This window comes from Myxocyprinus asiaticus, chromosome 40, assembly GCF_019703515.2.
Source record: "Myxocyprinus asiaticus isolate MX2 ecotype Aquarium Trade chromosome 40, UBuf_Myxa_2, whole genome shotgun sequence".
Classification (NCBI taxonomy): Eukaryota; Metazoa; Chordata; class Actinopteri; order Cypriniformes; family Catostomidae; genus Myxocyprinus; species Myxocyprinus asiaticus.
The window spans coordinates 30356617-30382648 of record NC_059383.1 but is presented as its reverse complement, the minus strand read 5'-3'; the positions used below and the strand labels follow the sequence as shown (position 1 = coordinate 30382648).

The window sequence follows — 26032 nt, the reverse complement described above, 5'->3', positions numbered from 1 at the left end:
AAGAGAAGTGACAAGGTAAGGGAGGGGGTTGAGGGTAGGGGGGCTGGGTAGGTGCAACTGAGTGTATTCGAGGTTCACTTCCCCAGAGGAACACACAATGAAAGGAAGCAAACAAAGAAAGCGAGGCAATTGTTGCACTCTTTGGCTCTTTCACCTCTTCAAAAGTGAGCTGGAGTACCACTGAGCGAGCAAAGGGATGCAGGCACAAATCAAGAACAATGGCTTCCGAGCGCAGAGCTAACTGGGCTATACAGTTAGATGATAGGCGTGTAGATGGGTTAAAAAGATGAGCAACAAAGAACAGGTAGCGGCGGAGAGAGAAAGATGAGGTGGAGGAGAAAGGGACTGTTTTAAAGGAATGTTCCTCACAAGCAAAGGCAACTTTAAGGAAGCTCTATTAACAGTATCTGTAAAAAGGAAATAACTTTGACTAGTCTTTCAGTTTGTAAAAACAGGGAAAAATCATGTTTAGAGGAATGCACCCCTCATATTTTTGTTAATGTGCTTAATCACATTTTTGTACAAGAATGTGTTATTTCAGCTGTTTTCTTAGGCCATGTCCACACAAATATGAATGATTTCACTAAATTACACCTCTCATCCACACTGAATGGCGTTGTCTAACATCGAAAATGGAGCATTTAAAAAATGCTCTCCATTACAGCATACTTTGGAAAACACTCATGTTAGGAAATGAAAAACAAAAATGGATTAAGCCGTGGTCACATCTACCATCGCAGGGTGAAATTCCGGGGGCGAAATGCATTCTTCTCAATGGGACACTGCACAATCGCAAATTTGCACAATGGACTTCTGGTGGCAAAGAATTTTCCCTTGCAGATTTTGCGTGGAGTTCAAGTCTGGTGATATTTGACAGGCGAATTCGCCATGTTGACCAGTATGAAGTTGCTTGGTTTGGCAGTGACTTCTGTGTGGGTGGTCTTTCGTACACAGCTACAATGAATATTCGCAATGGACAAAGATATCAGTTTAGTGAAGAGTTTCTTCACTCTCAGAGTATAAAGTGCAGCATTAAAAAGAGGCTAGTTGACAAATAGTTTTCTGCTGGTTTCACGCACGCCCCCTTCGCCTGCGGAATTTCGCTGTGCAAAGGTAAACGTAAACCTTTAGTGTCAATGTGGCCTTAATCATCCTTTTAGAGGTGGATGAACTGTTCCAGGTGGATGAACTTCCAGTTATCAACCAGGGCTAGAAAATTAACTTTTTTACTTGGTAGCACTGAGTAAAAGTTAGGAGCACCAGCAAAAATTTAGGAGCACCACAACTACAATTTATATAATACTAAATAGGCTATGTAAAATTCTCACCATCAGCATTGGCGTGTTCCACCTCAACATGTCTGACGAGGATGTTTGTGGGCTGTCCATCAAGCAGGATGTGGACATACACTATCACACACTCCTTGACAGACAGGTCGTTGTCTCCATCAATGATGAATGAGATGTACTGAGCTGACGATACTTTAACTGCGGTGTTCTTGCAGATGATATCTGCTATCATGCCGCTGATGTTGGCACATGACTTGTCATATGCTCCCGAAATGTAATCTGTGCGACCTCAAAATATATTTGGGAGCATTTGTGTGAGTGCAAATAATTGTTGTGGTATGACCTGCTTTCATTTCTCTACAAAACGTTCGCTAATTACCGCACTATGTGCCTGCTGTGAGCTGATACAGTGACGGTTCACCGTTCTATTCAACGTTACATAACCAGTGAAACTTCTTTACATTCCTTTTAATGCAGATTTTAGATTGGTTAATATTAGCCGTCAATTACTCCCTTTCACCGCACTCCGTTGTCAAGTGATCGGAATCTAACTAGCGCGCGAAATGTAAAGAGCTGAAGAGAGAAGATGAAAAGAACACTGAGAGATTTCTTTTGTAAGCCGCCTAAAGTTACAGATAATGTAACTCCTGGAGTTGGTGATGGCGATCGTATGGTGAATGTGGATCCACCAGTGGAAAAGAAGGCTTACAGTTTTCTGAGAGAGTGGCTGAAAGACTTTGAGTGGCTCTGCTATGAAAATGGCTCAATGCACTGCGTTCACTGTAAAGCCTGTGGGACAGAGGTTGCAGGTAACACTGCATTCGCCGCTGAATCCACACATTTTAAGCGTGAGAGCTTGATTAAACACGGGGAGAGCGCCAAGCACAAGAAATGCCGGGACAAGTGTGTGGCAAAGAATTCAGGATCAGGTTCGATTGTTGAAGCTTTTAATCGTCAGGATGCTGCCGGACGTTCCACTCAATTGGCAGAGCTGAATGTGAAATTTAACACTGCCTACACCATCACCAAAGAAGAGCTCGCCTTCACTAAATTTAAACCCATATTGCAGCTCATGAAAATGAACAGCGTTGAGATCAACGAAATGGTCGCAATTTCGAGCCTTGCCAACACTTCCTTTCTGGTAATCTTGAGCATATCATACAGAAAAGTTGATTTACTGACATGACAAAAAGTCATGACAGGAGTTGAAAGATTGGATATAATTTTACACAGTCAATGTTAGTAAATTATTTTATCACACTAGTCTCATGTTAACCCATGTAATATTTCAGGAAAATCACCATTTGATCACAGAAATACTCATATTGTACGATTGTAATCAAAACATTAATAAAATACACTGGATCATTTTCTATAAAACAGATACTGTACAATGAATGAGGTTATGGAGCACAATTTACCAGGATTGCCAAAGAGACTTTAATTACAGATATAATCTATAATTGATGAAACAAAGTCACTTGAAGGCAAAGAATCAGCTTGATGGCTTAAAAAGAGGTTTGGGTTTGTGAATATGCCTGCTGAATCACCACAGAAGTGAACAGAGGAGCTGCTGTTTGTTTTAGTACTGCTGCTAATGGCCTGCCAGTTTCTGTAATTACAGACTTTGCTTTTAGGGTAGGTAGGAGAGAGAGTACTGGAGTGTTGAGACTTGACAGGAAGCAGATACCCAGGCATATTTGCAGTATGCTGGTCCTTCACTGAACTATAGTGTGCCACAGCCAGCATGGAGGAGAGATCATGACATATGGGGTGGTTGAAATGAAATACATAGGAAAGTTCATATGTTCTGCAGTGTCATATGCTATACTCCATCTAGAACTAATTTTAAACAGCATTTGGCTAATTGTTTTATGAAAATTAAGGAGGCAGTTTTAGTGAACTCAATTGAGAGAATAAATTGAATATTTGTACTTTCAAAATGTATTTGTCACACAGCAGGGCCATTTAAAATAAACTAGTACAGGCAAATAGGTGATTAAAATGGTGAAAAAAAATAAAAGAAATGGTGACCAGGCACAGCACCTGAAAATACACACTTTCCTTTATACTTTCATATAAATATCTACCTAAAATCTTGATGTTGGGCATGTTATGCAATAATTACCCATGTGCAAGGGTGTAAGGAGTGACACAATGAGCTGATAAGCAGGATGCCAAAGGACAATCCTTACAATGTCCAAGCTGCTATGTATTATAATGTGTACATACGTTTGCATGCACACACACACACACATTAGACATGTGTCCGGCTATATTTCAACATGCAAAGGACTTCCTGGCAAAGGTGGAGCAAGACTGGCATGCATGTAGCTCCGTTCTTTATGGACTCTGACTCTATACCAATGTCCTTATGTGGAAAGCTGGTTTACTTGGTGGACATCTTGGTAACGTCCCCGAGATGTCCCAAAATCTCTACGATTTCGAAAGACTTCGGTCAAGCTAAGATTTCAATGCCATACAAAATCCCTTACAAAATCTAAAGTTCTCAAATCAGGCAAATAAATTGGATTTTACAGGCTGGTCCAGCTAAAGTGTAGTGTTAGTGAAGTTATTTTGAAATTGTAGCTTCCCAAGCTACTCTTTAAAATAAGAACTGTAGTTAGCTACACTACAAGTTACTAACAAAAAGTAGCTAACTACATTGAAGCTATGCAAGGAGGAGGAAACCGAAAGAAAGAAACATTTCAAATGTATGTATAACCTTGTAGTTAAATTATGCTGACATTAAACAATTAGGGTGACAATTTTAAATCAAACATAAATTTATACTTTATATAAACTAATAAAACTAGAAAACACCATAACTGGAGTCGAAATACAGTAATAAACATCAGCAATTATCTAAATATTTCACTTTAAAAAAAGTAGATAGTAATTTCTGGCCAAGTCCTTTTAAGGCTGAGCAAGTGCTCAAGTGAATTAGTGAATCATTTATGGGAACTAGTTCATTTACTTGAACCATCCGAACAAACCGACTAAATAAAACAAATTGGAGTTGTATGCTAAAAATGCCCAATGCTAAATATGATTGAATCGTCTGTAAAATTGTAACCGGTACATTCACATGAACTGTCCGGAAGAATCGATTCACTTCAATAATTTGGATTTTACAGCACTATTTATAGAGAGAGAGAGAGAGAGAGGGCGGTTTAGGTGAGTGCATTTGATTACCCTCTTTGCTCCATTGCTGCGCTCGCAATGCAAGCTAGAGCTAAAAGACGAGATAAGGTGATTAGTTCTTTTAAATTAAAGGTGTGACTTTCCAACAGCCACCATAAAAAGCATTGAGATTTCTCCCATTCATTTTTCAATGAGTGGTCTGTCTTCTCCTTATTCATTCTCTGGGAGCCATGTGGAACTCAGTAATTTTATCATGAGTTACATTTAAAATAAATAAAACACAACTAAAAAATGTTTTAGCTGCGAAAAAGTGTCCTAAGGCAAGCTGTAAAATAGCATGCTGCTAGAAATGTGCAGATTGCCTCCAAGTGCCGCTGTCGTAGCTGAGATAAGTATTATCAGAGTCACTGACATGAGCACCATGCTTCATTCTGCCAAAAAAAAAAAAAAAAAAGAGAAAATTATTACAGCTTTCATTTAATCACCTCCAGATCCACCGCCTAAGTGAAACCTAATCATTTAAAAATACTCTGTATTCCTTTGATTACACAAAACACCTTTTAATGTAATTTGCAGCATTCTAACTAAACTAAGTGTGTGTATGTACAAAACATTAAAATATGTCTTACCCTTCCCAACCCAAAAAACACGATAATGCCTGTTTCTCTCTTTTCATGTTTTTAAGGCAGTCTGCTGAATTTTAAAGGGAATATAGAAACCATGCCAGAGGGTAAAAAACAAACAGTTCTAAAAATTAGAGCTTTAACATACTAAGTTTAAGAAGGACATGACCGGAGTATGCAAGCAGGGGAAACTAGACTCAATTTCTACAAGAGACTTCCAAAACAACAGACTCTACGCAGAAGATAGAAGAGGTTCTACTGCATTCTAGCAGAAAGCCCACTATAGTTATCTTTAAATAGGGTGGAAATGTAGGCGATATGAAACCACTTTGTTAAACTTTTTTTTAATAACATGGCAATGTGTCTGTTTAGGGAAAAAGAGATGGATACCTTGTTGTGGTATAGCTGTTGTGCACTTTTATACAAATAAAATATCAATCAACTTCTTTCTATTACTTGTAATAAACAAAAAGAAGAAAAAATAAACATCAAATGAAAGCTCAGTTACACAGAGGTCTGGAAGTGGAGAGAAATGTTTCCACTTTTCATTAAAAGCAGCTAAAACGCTGACCATTTCATTTACACATAAGAGCGTGCCAAAACCTCAGAGCTGGAACCATAAGCACAGCAGCATTTATGCCTTACCAATGAAATTCAAAAGCTGTGGTGCAAAAACAATATAGATGATTTATGAAAGGCAAGGGACCGGCCAAATGCCTTGATTATATTATGCAAGGAATTATTAACAAGGACCCCACCAAACGGAGCACAAAAACACCCCACTTGAGTTTCTAGAATGCCACACAAGAACAAAAGATAGCCCTATTAAAGAGATCTATTCAAATGAACTTAAAGGAGAATATTGGGCTGCTTTACGGTATAAAGAAGAAAAAAATCTAATGTTTTAAAATTATAATAATAAAAACAAAATCCATCAAGGAAGCTTCATATTACCATTGATCCAGCAGACTCAGTTTTGCTTTCATCCTAAAATTCTGTGCTCCACTACCTCAGAGGAGTTTTGGTGGAACTGACAAGGAAAACTAGCCTAAAAAGATGTAAAAAGGAGAATACACCAGTGCAATGTGTTACAGAACGCCCATTACCATGTATTAAAAGACCTCATTAAAGGACAATACATGTTCTTCAAAGAGAAGACTTCAAGAACAGTGACAAAATGCAAGAACAGAGATGACAATTGAACGGACATGGGCCACAATTACAAGCAACAGGAATTTACAGAACCTTCCAACTTGGTCAAATTCATCACTTGAAATTAAACAACTAACGTTTGGTTTAAAAGGCTGAATCATCAAGGAAAATACATTTACCTTTCAAAGTCAGATCACAACACTCTCTAAGAGTATGCAGGGAAAATTCTGCCTTGTAAAATGTTTTAAAGTACACACTCCCTTGCGCATTACCCCCAAAACACAGAAAGGATGGGGGGGGGAAAGCTATGAAATAAATGTGGTTAAATATAGCAGGCTTAAATAAGTCAGACTCTGCTGAGATGGAGAGAAATCTGAACCAAATGTCACTCGCTTTAAATTGTAAAAATGTCAAAAAGTTTAAATGCTGGCTGTGGTTGATGAATTCACAGGTATGCTAAACTTTGCAAATCAATTCTCAAGTTCTTTGTGGATCCCTAATTAGTAAGAAAGAAAAAAAAAAGAGGCTCATTGACTGCAAGGATGTAGTGAATGTAAGAAAGAAACTTGTCTGGGCAGTTTATGTAAGCAATGTTTTTTGGAACACCACACATAAATCTCTATCTGACAGAAATCTCTGAAATAGGTGTCCTGAAAAATAACACATGTCTCTGTGACAGCTCTAGACTCAGTATAAAGTAAAAAAGGAGTCAGGGGAGTAGCCCATGCTTTTTGTGGCCAATCAGAAAACTAGCCATTAAAAACCTGTAAAAAAAACTCAGGGTTTGCCAATTAGGTTAGCCGACATGTCTGTGGAGAGTGAGACCACGTCCACATTAATTTTTTCGTTTGAAAACGTTTTTCGTTTTTTCATGGTTTAGCCTTCCGTCCACACTGAGATGGCATTTTAGTCCAGCGAAATGGGAGTTTTTCGAAAACACTCTCCCAAGTCAGGGCCTGAAATTCATTTCTGAAAATGGAGGGGGTGGGGGGGGGGTCCCCCCCTGCACAGCTCATATGGGGGAGGGGGGGATTTATACATTTTGGGGGTAATAACACTCATAACATTGGCCTTTTCTCAATTCCTGTATAGGTCAGATACAACCTGGGTCAGAAATAAACTTTTTAATTTTAGGGAAATATTTGATTTCCAGGGGCATTTTTTACTTTTACAGGGGCAATTGTTTTTCTATTCTAACCTTATAAAAGGACCGTGTCATCCTTTTATGTTATAATTTAAGCAATTAATAAAAAAAAATGGCATGTTTCAATAATTACAAAATTGCATGGTCTGTACATTACACATATGCTTTGTTACTGGAAAAAAAAAAAATTATCATTCGCATATTTCGAAATATTTTGAAATACTATGAAATTAACATAGCCTACAAAACTAATGCATCGACATGGAGGATGAGATGACAGCATTTCTTCAGATTTGGAATGAGGAGCTTAAATGGATAGTTCACCCAAAAAGGAAAATTCTCTCATCATTTACTCACCTCTTGCCATCCCAGATGTGTATGACTTTCTTTTTTCTGCAAAACACAAATTAAGATTTTTAGAAGAATATCTCAGATCTGTAGTGATCAGACCTTTTTAGCTACAAAAATCAAATAAAGGAAACATAAAAGTAATCCATAAGACTCCAGTTGTCTTTTTTTTCTTTTACCCTAAATCTCCACTTCCACATCTGAAAGTCACATGTTGTGCCTGTTTAGTTTCACTTTCACATCTGGAAGTGAAAGTGAAAGTGGAGATTTGTGGTAAAAACTGACTTAAATATTGTTCTGTTTCTCACCCACACCTATTATATTGCTTCTGAAGATATGGATTAAACCACTGGAGTCGTATGGATTACTTTTATGTGTCCTTTATGTGATTTGTGGATCTACAAATGTCTGATCATCACTCACTTGCATTGTTTGGACCTACAGAGCTGATATATGTTTCTAAAAATCTTATTTTGTGTTCTGTTGAAGAACAAAAGTCATACACATCTGGGATGACATGAGGGTGAGTAAATGATAGGAGAATTTTAATTTTTGGATCAAATATAAAAAAATAAATAAAAAGCAACTCCATGCCAACTGAATAAATAATGCAAAAATAAAGTATTTACACTGTAAATTAGTCAGATATATGATTCATGCACTAAAAGTGGTTAATGTATAATTATTATTGTATCATAATGTTTTATTTAACATCAAGGCTATTTATCCAGATATTATTTTTGTTAATATTATTATTAACTACATTGTAGCATTTGGTTACATTAGATTTTGTGTTCTCTCAGACATAATTAACTAAATAAATACAGTATAACATTCATTCTTTCCGCACTTTTGGCTTCTAGCTGGTGAGGAGGCTTTTCAAACAGACAGAGGGGGATAGAGCGGATTTACTTGCGCATCTTCTGGAATTACATTTTGATACAAAAACAAGTTTATTGATTTGATTTGTTCATCAGTATTTATTGGTTTAATAATTCGCAGCTGCACTGTAAAGTGAATAAAAGTGTGCGGGAATTTCCCACGCTATGAACGTGGAACTTGCGGGAATGATTAAAACTATGCGCAACACCCGCAAAGAATTTCAGGCCCTGGAAGTGGATACATTTGAAAACACCATCTTCGTGTTGTTGTGTGGAAAGGGAAAACTGAGATATCTGAAAACAATAAAGTATTTGCTGTCATGTTACGCATTCAGGCAGCCTACATGGTAGCGCCGTTGTTGTGCCTGCTATTTACAGTACTTTGATAGCATTGTTAAGGATAAATGTTACTAGGAATTGCTGTCTGGCGGCAGAACGCGAGGACAATTTTGTTTCAGACCGTACATGAAACATCTATTTTTCACATGCTCAGTAAGGGGAAAGCAACTTTTGGAAATGGCAGAGTGGACAGATAGCTCTTCGAAAGGAAAATTATATCCAGATTAAGGTGGACATAGCCTCAGAATCAGCAGGTTGAGAATTTTATAAATGTTCGCACACACTTTCAAACTATGTTAAAAGATTGTGGTTCTTTTGTGTTTGAATTTAAATAAAACCATTGCATTTTATGCTTTTATTCATCCAAAAGTGAAAATAAATAAATAAATCTTCTGGCTTTCAGGCACTTGGTAGAACATGAATTTTCAATGAGGCTGTGAGTGTTGGTAAAATATGACTGACCACATAAACCCCAACTGCGTGGAATGGTGCTCAAAGCAATTGGTTCTGGGATGGTGTCCTTGAGGGACGTACACAAATTACAAGAACAAATTGATTCTCTCAGGCTTAGGGCTTCCTCTGTCCTTCCTTTGAACCGCAGGATTTCTGTCCCAATCACAGAAATAAAAGTCTCCCAAACTAACTCAGAGTTGAAAGCAGTGAAGTGTGCACAAATGCTGACTGCAAACTGACAAAAGCAATATGAATGCTTAGACAGCATTCAGTTTTTCACTCTAATGATGTGATAAAACAGGTAGTTTAATGCAACGTCGCTTTAACAAAACACTGAAAGAGAAAATAAATAAATAAATACATTGGAGAAAAATCTGCTGCAAAAACAAAAGGAATGTATCAAAACTTCCTCGTACACCAAGCCATGTTTCAAAATACGGAAAATAATGCCAAAAATGTAAACGACTTTAATACTCTCTCACACTTTGGATATACCGTATGCGAGTGGCATGTCACATCGCGTCAAAAGCAAATAGATCCCACTGTCTACACTGGAAGCATCTGTTGCATGGCGTACACTGTCAGAAAAAAGGGTATGTTTGGGGTCCATTTGTTATCACACAGGGTACAGCTTATGTGGTTGTACCCTCACTGGGTCAAAGTTACAACTTGAGGTACTAATATGTACCTTTGAGGGTACTGCCCCAGTGACAAGCCATTGTACCCCTAAAGGTACAAAATGTGCACTTTTTTTCTGACAGTGTAGTGTCGACAGTAAATGGATGCCACAATTGTTACTTTTTTTTTTTTTTTACATGACTTTTGTTTGTTACTAATTTAAATAACTTCTGACTGGTACATTAAAGCCAGCTTGTGAGGCTTCTGGTCTCTGGTCAACTAAATGAAATAATCTTTTGTTTCTAACCACATTTATAAACAGTTTTAGCAACAATTACATTTTAATAATATTTTTATAATAAGTAAATGATTATAACCATGAATTTCTGTTAAAAATAAAGTAGAATACAGGTTATTTTACCATTTATCCATTGCTGAAGTCTATTTGAGCTAACAGCTGATTGGTCCGTGCAATCTGAATATTAATTAGCTGTTGCGGCACATCGCATCAACGGACGTGCCCGGTGTAGACAGGGTGCCAAACTAGAGGCGGGGGGAATAATTTTGACTTTCTACTTTAAGATACTATATTGATATAACACCAATAATCCATTTTTTTGTTACTTTTCACATTAATTTTTTAAAGAACAAGTGTGTAAGAAGACAAAATGTAGTTGGATTGGTCAATGAACACTCAATTATATCTATTCGAGCAAGATGCAAACTCGGAACAAGTCCATAACTTGTTTCAATATAGATTCGAACTCTTCAATTTTTGTGTAATGATAAAAACACTGGAACCAAGATACACTATTCCCTTACATTTGTTTGTTTGATTGCAGTAAACTGTTTGCAATGCACTAAACATAAAGAAGCGCAAAACTGCTGTACTGCATCCCAGATAACAAAATAATATCACATCACCAGGCCCCTGCTGGTTCCCACCCCTATTTAAAAATATTTAGCAGCAGTCCAACAGTGATCCAAAGAGATCTCAAAAACTCTCCAGTTGATCTGATGAGAGCAGTGGTGAAGTTTATGCATCCAAACCAAAGCCAAAACTTTGAGGGGCTGAGCTGGGTGTGCAATATCTGACAACTGGAATGACTGCCACCCAGCTGGAAGCACAATTAAGAGTGTACTATGTTCAAAATAAATGATAAAATTGCAAAGATTACACTGCAAAAAGTTCTGATCCAGTGTAGTAATTACCCAAAACAGCAGCCCAGCTCTGTCTCTGGAGACGATTTCACTGGCAGGGCCAGCAAATAAAAAAGCCCTCCCGGAACAGAACTAATACACAACTTTTTTCTACACATTCATAATTTCTTATTTCCTTTAAATCCTTAATACTTTCTATCTCCCCATTTAGAGAGCTGTAGGTTGCAGATACTACCTTTTTTATTGAATAATCCAGTCTGTTTTTTTTATTACAAAAGCAGTGGGTAGTGATTTCAAGCACCAGGCTTCAAAAAGGGTGCAAAAGTGTCATAAAAGTAATCCATGCAACTCATGCATCTTATTTGAAGTCTTCTGAAGCTAAACAGTATGATGAACATTCATTTGACCTCAAGAATTAAACTGAAAAATGACTTTCAAGTTGTTTCTCGAGTTGTTTTTCAACAAAATTATATGCACGAGTCGCATGGACTACTTTTATGATACTTTTGGGTTGTTTATTTAGGCTTGGTTGCTTTGATTTGATTTCAAATGCAAGTTCCTTATCAGACTGAATCTTTCGAGAGAAACTGCAGACTCCAGATCCATCAGTGCAACACCACAAATGAAACATGCCCTTGGAACTTGCCCTATAATCCTGACTAACCTTGGAGTTGACTAGTGACTGGTCTTCATTTTGTGTTCCGCAAAAGCTAGAAAGTCATACGGGTTTGGAACGTCATGAGAGTAAATTATGACAGAATTTTCAGTTTTGGATGAACTATCCCATTTAGTTGATAGTGGCAAGGAAATTGATTCCTTGTGAAATTAGAATGACATCTTATTCTTACCAGCAATACATCACATTCGAGATTAGATTTTAAAAAGCTCTGGCCAGTTATTCTGTCTACCAATAACATCAGGGCATCGAGTAATAGGAAAAACCAACAACTCTGCAATCTGTAAATGCCCCATCAAACTTTAACACAGACAAATGGAGGCACACAGCCAAGTCAATGTGCCTGATTTGGACTGAGGTGGTCTCTTCAGGTGAAGGAGGATCTTAAATCAAAATGTTCTTTATAAACACACACACACAAAGACAGCAGCTATCTCCATAGTCTCAACGCAGTCCTCAGCTCACTCTGCAACCACTTACTGCGCTCCTAATCATGTCAACTGACACAATTTCCTCTTAGGAAATAAAATGCAGGTTAAGATCACATTTACATTAAACAGCACAAATGCGGCAGCAATTTAAAGCTGAAAATGGGTCCACTAGAATAAGATTCAATAAAAGAGTTCATGGGTGAATGATCATTTTAAGCATGCATTCTTCCTAATGAACTCGCATATGATTAACGCAAGGAATCCGGCCTGCAAACAACACTAAACATTGTGTCAGTCCATCAATGTTTAGCATTTGTTTACGAAATTTGTATTAGCCAGTGCTGTGCGTGGGAAAGATACAAAAAAGCCAGTGTGAGCACTAATGGAAAGATACATTCATAAAGCGTCCTCTAATTAAATTCACTCTTGATATTTTCTTGATATTTAATAATGCACAGCTGCACAGTTAAGTCCATCTTGCCTCTCAGTCCATTAAAAATGACCAGAGAGTTAATAGTCACTAATGACAGGGAAAATGACAAGTCGTCTAAGCATAATACATTTACAGCATCACACACACCATTAGAGGCAAAAGCAAACAAAATATGAAAAAAACACAACAACAACAACAACAAATGTGACGAAAAATAAGGACAAGCACCCATTTCATTTCGGTCACGTCACCATGACCATTTGACTGGTAAATGTATCAAGATGCAATTTTCTCTCTCAGTGTTTGTGTACGTCTGGCAAATAGCCCAAGCAACTAAGTAAAAGAATTTTCTTCAAAGAGTGATTAGCATCCTGCAATATTTCTGCTCTGATAAACTGCAAAATATCCCTCAGTCCCTCTACAACACATCTGTGAGAGGATCAAAGTAATCTGCTTCTGTATCGACTGCACAGAACCTTCACTGTTTACTAATTGCCCTTATATTACACTTTTTATGGTGTCCTCAATTGCCTTATTGAATTGCCATTACACTGAATTGCATTATTGCATTGTATTGTATTGTATTACGCTGTTTCTACAATGCTAGAGGACCATATGGTGCTAATTAGTTTACTGCAATGACTTGTCATTTGTCCACATTAACCTAGGGGATTTTCTCAAATTGTGCAGCTCTTATTTTTTAGGCTTTTGTTTGTATTACAAACTTTTATTTGCTTGTGTGTACCTATGCTCGAATTTGCTACAGAAGCAACCTTTAGTCACAGAGATAACTCACCTAATTTATTTTTTTAAATCCATTTACTGTATTTTGAATTAATGTACTGATGCAAGCCATGTGGTCATCTCATTTCAAGGCTCTCTTGGTGAAAATGTGCAAATTCAACGAACAAAGAGAGACAGGAGTGAATCAGTAATACAGAAATCTGAAAACTATCCTTGGAGAAGAGCCACAGATTCTTAAAACCTCGAGAGGTAACGAAACGTCAATCTGAACTGAAAAAAAAAAAAAGCCTTAAAGGGATAGCTCACCCAAAAATGAAAATTCTCCCATCATTTACTCACCCTCATGCCATCCCACATGTGTATGACTTTCCTTCTGCTGAACAAAAATGTAGATTTTTAGAAGAATATCTCAGTTCTGCAGTGACTCCAGTGGTTTAATCCATGTCTTCTGAAGTGATATGATAGGTATGGGTGAGAAACAGATCAATATTTAAATCATTTTTTTACTTTAAATCTCCACTTTCACTTCCACATTCTTCTTCTTTTGTTTTTGGCATTCGCATTCTTCATGCATATCGCTACTTACTGGGCATGGAGGTGAATTTATAGTAAAAAGGGGCTTAAATATTGATCTGTTTCTCATCCACACCTATCATATCACTTCTGAAGATATGGATTTAACCACTGGAGTCGGATGCATTATTTTTATGATGCCTTCACATGATTTTTTGAGCTACAAAAGGTCTGATCATCATTCACTTGCATTAAATGGACCAACAGAATGGAGATATCTTTCTAAAAATCTTCATTTGTGTTTAGAAGAAGAAAGAAAGTTATACACATCTGGGATGGCATGAGGGAGAGTAAATTTTCCTTTTTGGGTGAACTATCCCTTTAATTTGTTTTGGTATACTTATTTCACCTCATTATTGGCCACTGCCGATGGGTGAACTATCCCTTTCATTTGTGTTGGTATATTTATTTCACTACATTATTGGCCACTGCCGATACCCTTATCAAAGGGCAAAATAGACGATGGTAAATTTAATGCCAATATACAGTATTTAACACAATTTAAAAAAAAAGAAAAATGAGATGTACTCAAATTTGTTGAAATTAAATACTTATTTTGCACAGTAATTTACTGTATGTCCAAATTATGAAATTGTCTATTATCCACTGACATACTGTACCTGTTGTTAAATAAAAAGGGGAACAACTTCTATTTATCACCCAACCAGACATGTGTAATGGTCAATACCCTGGGCCAATAAATCAGTCCACCACTAGTAATTAGCAATAATGAATGAATTTATAAGAAACAAGTGATGGGGTGAAAAAGGAAGGAAGGAGATGGTAAAGAGTAAGGTAAAGAGACATAGCTATAACTACCTCTGACACGATCGGGCCTTCCTTCTGCATGAAGTAGTGCTTTTTGAACTCATAATAGGAGTTGTACTGGTGCCAGGACTGCAGAAAGTCAAACCTTTAGGGTGTAAAAGACACACCAACATTTTATAGTTATTACACATCATAGAGATCTAACAGGAGCAGTGAGACTGCCATATTAGAAGCATGGCTTAATGAGCAGGATTGTATTTGCTTACCGTGGGTCATTCTTGGCACGCACACTGGTCTCGAATTTCACCCCATTTCTGGCCACATACTCAGCTAGTTTATCAATGACAGGCTGGATGTCGGGGGGCGGGGGGATGATGGCTGGGACAGGAGTGGCTGCCGGCACTGGGGCGACGGTGGTTTGAGGAGGCTGAGAGCTAAAGTATTAAAGAAAAACAATTAGCATTTGGTGAAAGAAATACCATTACTTGAAAGTCAGCAAAACAAATGTGTTAGTGTTAGGTAAGTTTAGGTTTGAATCACCAGCCAAAGCCCCCATCATCAAACACTTTTACTAACAGAAAAACTGAATCTTTCATGACTGTGATTAGCACATTTCTGCAATGATATTGTTAATCGAAAACAACAACATGCATTTAAAAAGCTAAACACAGGCAAACGCCTGTAACGGAATGTCAAGTTCTTTTAACTTGCATCTTAAAAATGCTGCACTCCTGTGCAAAACGCTAAAAAAACAAAAAAAAAAAACAATAAGATGCGGTGCAATGGGTAAATACATCCGTCTAGGTCATGTTTACGTAGAAAAACAATTCAAAATCAACGTGGACAGACACAAAAATGGTTTCTGTGTGAACGGCTCCTAATGAAGAAGCACATACAGACTTTTAGAAAAAAATTCTGTCATTAACTTTGTTGTTCCAAACCTGTATGACTTTCTTTCCTCTGTGGAACACAAGATGAGATGTTATAAGATTATATCTATATATATATATATATATATATATATATATAAAGATCCAATTAAATGATGGTGATGGAGGCTGTCATTCTGAGTAACATCTAGTCCATAGAAGACATGGTTTGAAACATGATGGTGACTAAATGATGACAGAATTGTAATTTTAGGATTGGTACTTGGGTGGAACTACAGAGCAAAACCAGACAGTTAAATGCAGACCTGGAAGCTGGAGGGGCAGCAGGAGCAGTGTGGGTGATAGGAGCAGATGATAGAGTCGACACTGTGACTGGACCTGCAACAGGGACTGATGGGATTGCAGCCACAGGGTCCAAGGTAGGTGTGGTGCCAGGGGGAGGTGGTGGGCCAGTCGAAGGAAGAGCCGGCATCATGCCTGTGGGCAGTGAGGTGTAATAGGCACTGGCGTCAATTCCAGGAGGCGGTGGGGCCAGGCAGTACGTACCGTCAGGCAGCATACAGTAGCCATAGTACATTGCCGCCACATTAGCTGTGGAAAAAGATGAACATGATGACTAAATCAGATACACCCACCAAGGGCGAATGAAATTGTATGAATTACAATATGAAATTCCCGTTTCATGCTCGCCTGCTCCTTTACTGAACAAATGTGTATTGAAAGAGACAGCTTAGTTGTTTATATATGTGGGTGAGCAAAAAGGAGATATACATTAAAACAGGTTGTTGATAGCATTTTTGTTTCAGTTAAAATGGCAGAAAGCACAATGAGGGAGCTCTGCTGTTGATGCAAATTCAAAACTGAAATAATCTATGTTTGGATCACTGTCCTCATAATTAAATTCCCTTTTAAAGCAGAAGATAAAATGAGAGTGGAAGAGAAAAATCACATTCCTTTGTTCTGCCCGAGCACATATAATTAGGATCAAACTGCCCTTGTGTTGAGATGGCAAGCAAATAAATACTTAGTTTTTGAAAAACACACTTAACATAGCGTTATGAAAGTCAAGCTTTGCTTTTTCCTTCATTCAACTGTTATAAGATAACAAAAAAGACCTCAGAAGAAAAAACAAAGCAGCTCAATAAAAACCTAACACAAACAGAGCCGCAAGTTCAAGCTCTGTTCATATCAACATAAGCAAATCTGTGCTGTTAGTCAAATAAAGTGTGGTGCAAATTCAAATTCTTAAGATATTAAAGTGGGCACTTAAGTATGAACAACTTTATAGAGTGACTCATTATAAAAACAAACTAAAAATTACACAAGAACAAATGTAGATGAACTAGTCTAGTCAGTTATTTGGACAACAGGTTGAGCATTGTTACCAGTCCCTAATTGCAAGACGATTTTGAAATCGTGCAGCCCTAGTGAGCACTGACGAGTTTGCACAAAGGTAAAGGCTACAAAAAGGTAAAAACTACAGAAGAAATGATAATAATGAAAAAATTTAAAGGCGGCAGAATTAAAAGTGACGCCATCTCCTGGGTACTCTTGAAACGAGGGCTGCTGGAAGAAAGCCAGACCGATAGAGACCAATAGACTCAGTCTGCTCATTTAGGTGAGTTCAGCATTCTGTTTGACTGCAGCTACACATCAAAGGGAGCTGAAAGAGGAGGGGGAGGAAAGGGGCATCGGGGATCTGGACACGACTACATTTACTTCACCACTGGCTAGGGTGTGTGAGCACGCATATGAGTGTGGGGGTGACAGCAAGAAGGAGATTGAGGGAGGGGATGGAGAGAGAGAGAGAGAGAGAGAGAGAAACTGAGCGCAAGAGAGAGCAAGAGCCAAGAAAGAAATTAGAAAATAAGGCATGGGAAGAGAAAAGAGAGAGAAAGCAACAAAGATATTTTGTGAGAAGTGATTGAAAAGCAGAATGAGACTTGTTTGGCGAGTGTAAATATTATTTGAGATGCGGCACAGCAAGGGCTATAGCATTTGCATATTTTTTAAAACAAATAAAAATGGATGATTTCCTTTAAGGTTTTAAACAAATATTCCACATGGTAGTATGACATAATATTTTAATATGTTAAATAATTCAACCATTTGTAAATAATACTTTGGTTCACATTAGATAGGGGCCCAAATATTTTTTTTTATTATTACTATTATTATTATTGAATATAACACCACAGAAATATTTCAAAATAATAGTGAATAATAATAAGACTTCAATATGCATTTTATTGCACTTCTATATTTGTTTAAAATTGAGTTCAATATCTCAATGTTGTTAACTAATGTTAACAAATGGAACCTTATTGTAAAGTGTTACCATTCCAACAATAATAACCAAACTAGAATTCACATTTCTCATAACAACAGAGCTTTTACTCCAGCTAACCAGGCTTTATATTCAATGATAGGATCTAATTATTCATGACATCTCCCTGTGGAGTTAAAGAGGCAGCGAGCTGTGGAAGATCTGGAGATGGAGAGGAGCTGAGCTCTCAGCATGTGCTGCTAGATTGAACTCAAGCGGTATTTAGGCAAGATTAGCCTGAAGAATCAACAGACAATCCTGAATGCCTGGGGGTGTGGGGGAACACATCACAAATGCAAACAAATTTATACTTACTCAGGCAAATATGTTTGTTAAGTTGACAGAGTGAGTTCTAATGTTTTATTTTGCTGAATCTAACAATCTTGGTTGGCTAAGACAGAATAATCCAAAGACCTGAACGGAGTAGGAAGTGTCTTACAGAGGTTAATGGATAAGTCCTACTGATAATGGTAGATGAGGAGCTGATCACCATCTAGACCAGCATTTGAGACCCAACAGTGCAGTGTCAGTTGACAGAATCCTAAACTTGCTAAGTTACTCTGTGGCTTTTTTCAGGTCAAGAACTGCCCACAAAATATTTTGGGTAAAATGTGTGTTAAAATTACGATCTGAATTTGTTTGTCCAAACGTATTAAGTCCTGATTATTTCACCAACATATCACAGAAAACAAAGCAGAAAATATAGATGTCCTTTTTGTTTATTTCTATCTTACTTGCTCCTAAATTCCAGGTATATTTTTAAAGATTCGATGCCACAAACCTATCAAACTTTGGCAAATCAATAATTGGTTCTTCTAGCATGCACGCAGACAGGTAGAAACCTATCCTGTGCACCCTGATTCCGAGAAGTGGTGTGAAGCTAGACAATCACAACAGAACTGACAATTTCAAGTAGCGTTTGCCATTTTTGGGTGCAATTTTCATCAGACGGTCCATGAACTGACAGTGCTGAGACTAACAGAACCCTAACTGTAGTGTGGGATGTTCCACTATGACACAACGATAACATGTTTATTGCAAAGCCACCCAGAAAGGAATCCTGCTCATTGAAACAAATGGCCCATTTTACAATGCATGATGATGGACAACTTATTCTGCTGGGATTGCAGTCTTTGCAGCCGCTTGGTCCAGTAATTGAAGAGTTCAAAGGTCGCAACTCCCAACTGTCAACATATTCAATAAATTAATCATGTGGGTTGAACGGATGTGGATCAGTGAATTCTACTGAACATTTCAGTAGAAGAGTGATGCCCTCCCGTCGGGGAGGGAAAGGTTGGCATGCCGTGTGGTATGGCGCCAGGGTGACTCATGGTTGATGAGCAGAGCATTTTGGGATGAATGAATAGAACGGCATGCTTAACGTAATAAATCTAGGACCTTCTTAAGCTATGGCCACTGGCCATAAAAGAGGAAATCCAAGAAAGCTTGGGGTCAGCCAGCCATGCATGTCCCTGGAGCTCGCTGAGTGTGCACTTCCACTAGCACCATGAGTTCCTGCCGCTCGTTAACCAAAAGGAATCTGTATTCTTAAAGCATTTTTCGTTTCCGCGTCCCACATGGTGGGAACTTGGGCTCGAGTTGATAGCAACCAGTTTAAATATATCAAGAACTTCAATATTCAGTGCCAAGAGTGCCTTAAAGACAAATATACAGAAAACCTCAGATCCAGGCCAAAGCCATAAAAAAATAACCCTCACATTTGGACTCAGATTATAGGATGACTGTGGTTAAGCCCACAGAACTTCTCTTTGTCATGCTGTTAATCCTAGAAAATACACATTTGCAGTCAAAGTAGCTTTTCACAGAGAAACTGGCCACTGAACAGCGGTGGGGCACAGTAATCCTTCAGCACTGTCCTCAAGAAACCAGAGGAGCTCCTTCAGTCAGGCTAATTAAGACAAATCAGAGCTCCCAGCTTGAGTGTCTCAACAGCTGAGCACTAAATTCTCTATTTTCAATAAAAAAAAGAGAATTTTTCATTCTCACGGTACCTTAAAAATACTTCCAATTTAAAGCAGGAGCAAAGACTAAATGTAAACTGAAGTTTTAGACCAATGGGGGTGCGTAGGACAAAAGCCTTCTCTTATTCTCTTTAGTAGAACAAATGTGCCAGTGCTTGCCAACTCAATTTAGCAAAAGGGCCATTCCAAAGTGTTGGCTTTTCAGTGAGAATAGGTGAAACGACAAAGATCTCAGCATGTAATGGGGCTCAATTTGAGGGTTTGTAATGGAAAAACAATTGCCTTTTACAAGGTAGTGTGTTATTTGTGCACAACTAGTGTCGGACTAGTAAGGGAGCGCAAACAAACAGAGTGATATTTTGATAGTGCAACAGAGCCACGGAGTTTACACTTTTTAGGGGTTATCTCTGCTTATTAAGCAGAGGGAAGAGAAAGTATTTTAACACTGAAAGGAAATAAATTCACCTTATGTTGCCAAGTAAATTATAAATGACTGAAGATAAGCAGGCACAATGGGCACTCTGCCCGCTTTAGTACTTAATCTAATGAACTTATATCATATTGAACAGCACTGCCACGTTCACTCAAGGACACCCTAAAAATCAATCACCCTAAAATAATGCAAGATGCTAATGCTTTACCAAAGTCTTTCAAGAATTGGCATTGTAGTGGTCACGCCAATCCATTAAAAGCTAATTTCAAGGAGATACTCATATTTACTTTGCCAAAGAACAACTTCTATCATCCAAAAATAGTACTTGTCAGAGCTGTGGCACAGTAGTTGCACACAAGCTCAGGACATATAAGAGCTGTTGGCTCACAGGAACCCAGGTTTAAGTCTGGCCTGGTTTACATTCTGACTGCGCTCACCCCTACTTTCCTGTCTATACTCGGTTTTTGTATAAATAAAGGTAAAACCCCTAAAACAAAATTATATATCTAGCTATCTGTTTGTGCAACCAATGGCAGACAGGTGGAGTTTCTTGGAATCTGTTTGAAAACAGTGATTATTTCTACAATTCTGTTTGGTGATGCTATTGGTGCAGAAATGACACTTTAGCTTTAAGGTCCCTAATCACAGGTTGAAAAGCTTGTCTGTTGCTTTTTGGTTAACCATATAGATCGCCTGCTGATTTGAGGCCATACTCACGATCAGTGGTATATTCTGCCTGTGTGGTTACTACTGAGGTTTGATGCTCTCCCTCCACTCTGGTTGTCACTGCCGCAGCACCATTATTTTCCTGTTGGGCTTTCCGAACCAGCGCTGCCAAAGGGTGATCCGGGTCAATGACCTGCAAAGGCTATGACAAAAACATACAAGGTCAATGGGCTGTGTACTATTCACAGTATACATGTTCTACTGTATATACAGTGTAAGAACTGTCCAAAAGTCTTGGGCCAACCCAGAAAATATGTTTGCAGCTGTTTAAACACAGCAAAAAGGATTTATTTGCTTGTAAAAACCCCATATGCTTAGGTTAAGTCAATAAATCAGGTATTAAATGAAGCCAGTATTTTGTGTGGCCCCTTGGAAGCACTTCACTTTAACATGCTGTTCTGTAGTTTGTTCAGGTGACGGATCCTTGCAAGCTTCTTGCACAATTTGCCAATCCCTCTTCTGACTCAGGCTGCTTTTTGTTCTTTTCCTTGTGCATGGGATCCGACACAGCTTAAATTGGGCATGGTGGCTCTGTGGTAGCCAGTTAAACATAGTACCAATAAGTCTTTCTCTGACATACTGGCATTGCTATGAGCCAAATTTCTAAATTTACACTCGTCTCCCCACAGTACTTTCTGTCAGTGGATGTCACTCCATGCATAATGGGCTTCTGCATACTTAAATCTATGGTTTTTCAGTAGTAGATACTTACAATGGTAGAAAATGGGGCCAGTCAACAAACATAGAATTATTATTATTTTATTTATTTTTGTGGTAATCAGCATTACGTCACAAATGCTGTCGACTGAGCTTACTTGTATTGAACCTGGAACATTCCTAAAATGTTACCGACATAACTGACATCCTTATGTTTTTTGTCTTGGATGTTGTCTGCCTTATTGTCTACGATAGACAAACACTTTTGGACATTGGTTCAGCAATCTCACACCGTAAACCGGACTTCACATTCCTCAATGCCGACCCACTGTTTACAAACACGGCAGCGGAGCCCTTTGTCTGGGCAGCACGGCCGCGGAAAAGCAGGAGGAAAAGGGGAAACAGAGCCGGCGTTCTCATCAGAGTAAGACGCCGCACAAATCGACCCCCGCTACCCACTATTCTACTGACAAATGTTCAGTCTCTGGATAACAAGCTCTGCGAGCTGAAAGCGCGGATCTCTTTCCAACGAGATACAAGGGACTGCTGCATTATCTGCCTAACAGAAACTTGGATGTCTGCGGAGATTCCAGACTCAGCCATTGAACCCGCGGGGTTCTCCGTGCACCGAGCGGACAGAGCGAAAGACCTCTCAGGCAAAAGCAGAGGAGGTGGTGTATGTTTTATGATCAACAAATCCTGGTATGATCAGAGGAATGTACATTTTATCAAGTCTTTCTGCTCTCCTGATCTGGAATTTCTTATGCTTCTGTGTCGACCATTCTGGCTACCGAGGGAATTCAGCGGTCATTATCACTGCTGTGTACATCCCCCCACAAGCCGACACAGACCGGGCACTCAAGGAACTGTATGGGATTATAAGTGAGCAGGAAACCGCACACCCTGAGGCCACGTTCATTGTGACCGGGAACTTTAATAAAGCCAGTCGCACCAAAATATCACCAGCACATTAGTTTTAACACACGAGGGGACCGGGTTTTGGACCATTGCTACTCTCCCTTCCGGGATGGCTACAAATCCCTCCCCCGCCCACCATTTGGCAAATCGGACCACTCTTCCATTCTGCTTCTGCCCGCTTACAGGCAGAAATTGAAACAGGAAGCACCCACCCTCAGAACGATCCAGTGCTGGTCGGACCAATCAGATTCTACGCTACAAGACTGTTTTGATCACGCGGACTGGGAGATGTTCTGGTCCGCCTCTGATGACGACATCGAGCTTTACGCTGATAGCGTAATGTGTTTCATCAGAACGTGCGTAGAGGACGTCGTTCCGACCAGAACTGTACGAATCTATCCGAATCAGAAACCTTGGATCAATAGCGATATTCGCGCGGCACTTAATGTGCGGACCTCCGCTTTTAATTCCGGGAACGTGGAGGAGCATAAACAAGCCAGTTATGCCCTCCGAAAAACTATCAGAACCGCAGAATGCCAGTACAGGAGTAAGACTGAAGGACAGTTTAACACCACCAACTCTATGAACACCGCTGCCTCTCTACCGGATGAGCTAAATACTTTTTATGCTCGTTTCGAGGGAAATAACACCGCCCTCGCGGAGAGAGCTCTCGCAGCTGAAGCTACAGAGGTTAGTTCACTCTCCGTCTCTGTAGCGGATGTAACCCGATCCTTCCGACAGGTGAATATCCACAAAGCCGCTGGCCCAGACGGCATTCCGGGCCGCGTCATCAGAGCATGTGCGAACCAGCTGGCTGGTGTTTTTACGGACATTTTCAACCTTTCCCTCTCTTTGTCTGTAGTCCCCACATGCTTTAAAACATCCACCATTGTGCCTGTTCCAAAACAATCAAAAATAACTTGTTTAAATGACTGGCGTCCTGTTGCTCTGACCCCCATCATCAGCAAATGTTTTGAGAGACTAATCAGAGATTACATCTGCTCTGTATTGCCCCTCTCTCTTGACCCGCTGAAGTTTGCTTACCACAAAAACCGCTCCACTGATGATGCCATTGCATCTACAATACACACTGCTCTCTCCCACCTGGAAAAAAAAGGAACACTTATGTGAGAATGCTGTTTGTAGACTACAGCTCAGCATTCAACACCATAGTGCCCTCCAAGATAGATGAGAAACTCCGGGCTCTGGGCTTAAACAGCTTGCTGTGCAGCTGGATCCTGGACTTCCTGTCAAGCAGACGCCAGGTGGTTAGAATAGGCAGCAACATCTCCTCATCACTGACCCTCAACACTGGAGCCCCGCAGGGCTGTGTTCTCAGCCCACTACTGTATTCCTTGTACACACATGACTGTGTGGCAACACACAGCTCCAGTGCCATCATTAAGTTTGCTGATGATACGACGGTGGTAGGTCTGATCACTGACAATGATGAAACAGCCTACAGAGAGGAGGTGCACACTCTGACACACTGGTGTCAGGAGCACAACCTCTCCCTCAACGTCAGTAAGACAAAGGAGCTTGTGGTGGACTTCAGAAGAAAAGACAGAGAACACAGTCCCATCACCATCAATGGAGCACCAGTGGAGAGAGTCAGCAGCTTCAAGTTCCTGGGTGTCCACATCACTGAGGAACTCACATGGTCCATCCACACTGAAGTCGTTGTGAAGAAGACTCATCAGCGCCTCTTCTTCCTGAGACGGCTGAGGAAGTTTGGAATGAACCGCCACATCCTCACACGGTTCTACACCTGCACTGTGGAGAGCATCCTGACTGGCTGTATCTCCGCCTGGTACGGCAATAGCACCGCCCACAACCGCAAAGCACTGCAAAGTGTGGTGCGAACTGCCAGACACATCATTGGAGGTGAGCTTCCCTCCCTCCAGGAAATATATACAAGGCGGTGTGTGAAAAAAGCTCGGAGGATCATCAGAGACTCCAGCCACCCGAGCCATGGGCTGTTCTCACTGCTACCATCAGGTAGGCGGTATCGCAGCATCAGGACCCGCACCAGCCGACTCCATGATAGCTTCTTCCCCCAAGCAATCAGACTTTTGAACTCTTGATCTCCCACGATCAAAATACATCAGCACTGCTCTTTATTACCCTTACTCTTATATCTCACACCGGACTGTCATAAATTATATTATTATTATTATATTATGTTCTCTCTTAACAAATGACTATCAACCGACAGCCTGAATGTCAATACAGTACATTCTATATATATATATATATATATATATATATATATATATATATATACACACTTCTTTATATATTTTTATTTTTTATTTTTTATTGAATAATGTGTATCTATATAGTGCGTATTGTATACTGTACAGTGTATGTTATTATTTGTATATTGTTGAGTGTAATTATGTGTATAACAGATGTTTAAATTGTGTTGTGTTAATTTGATATTATTGTAAATTGGTGTATGTCTCATCACTGTCACGACTGCTATGTTGATTGGAACTGCACCCAAGAATTTCACACACCATTGCACTTGTGTATATGGCTGTGTGACAATAAAGTGATTTGATTTTATTTGATCCGCAAGTCTATTCAGCTGCATTTACACTTTAATACCTAACACACAGATCACAGACTTGAGTCTGTACTTCAGATACTGTAGAAGTACTATTATTGTTGCATTCTTTTTTATTTTTAGTATCGACTTGATACAAACATACCAGTACATCCCTTCTAGAGTCCTTTTTGCATGTTGCCTTCCTGCAAGAATGGTTTCTTTGCTTTCCCTGTGAGACCACTTCTTTTCAGACTACTTGAAGTTGAAGAGCATCTCAGTCTGGATCCTGAGCAAGCACTTTACTGGATTTCCCTCAGTCCCTTAAGGAAGTGGCCTTTAATGTACTGTTCATCAGAAGTAGACAGCTATGAGTGTCTTCCAGTGCATTTTCTGTCTTCAACCTGTCCAGTCTACACAAATTGCCACAGCACAGCTTGACCACCACAACTTAGTGACATTTCACTAAAAAGCATCCCAGATGGCATCTCATTTATTTGGCTGAAATAATGCCCAGAGTGTACAGAACTGTAATCTAGGCCAAGGGTGGCTACTCTGAAAAAGCAAAATTATAGTTTTTATTTATTTAACATTGTTTTGTCACACATAATTTCCATTTTCATTTGTGTTGTTTTGAAGACTTTCTTATTTTACATTTTGGAAAATAGTAACAGTAAGTAATGAGTAGGTCCTGTATATAAAAACACACATTTATTTAAAGATACTCTGTGTAGAACTTGACATACAGCTTATGTGGTTTTACTGTATGTTACAA

At 39.1% G+C, this 26032-nt stretch overlaps 1 protein-coding gene across 4 annotated transcripts in view; it reads right to left on the bottom strand.

Annotated features, from left to right (window-relative positions):
• The window catches only part of LOC127430582 (splicing factor, suppressor of white-apricot homolog), a 106136-nt gene that overhangs the window by 64424 nt on the left and 15680 nt on the right, over nucleotides 1–26032 (bottom strand). For 3 of the 4 annotated variants that reach the window (XM_051680444.1, XM_051680446.1, XM_051680447.1), the window contains exons 7-11: nucleotides 21126–21276; nucleotides 15973–16258; nucleotides 15044–15211; nucleotides 14829–14922; nucleotides 7710–7745 (exon numbers count right to left, since the gene is read on the bottom strand). In XM_051680444.1, coding sequence (XP_051536404.1) covers nucleotides 7710–7745; nucleotides 14829–14922; nucleotides 15044–15211; nucleotides 15973–16258; nucleotides 21126–21276 — 735 coding nt within the window. The remainder of the gene's footprint in view (nucleotides 1–7709; nucleotides 7746–14828; nucleotides 14923–15043; nucleotides 15212–15972; nucleotides 16259–21125; nucleotides 21277–26032) is intronic. The other variant, XM_051680445.1, reaches the window with a different exon arrangement.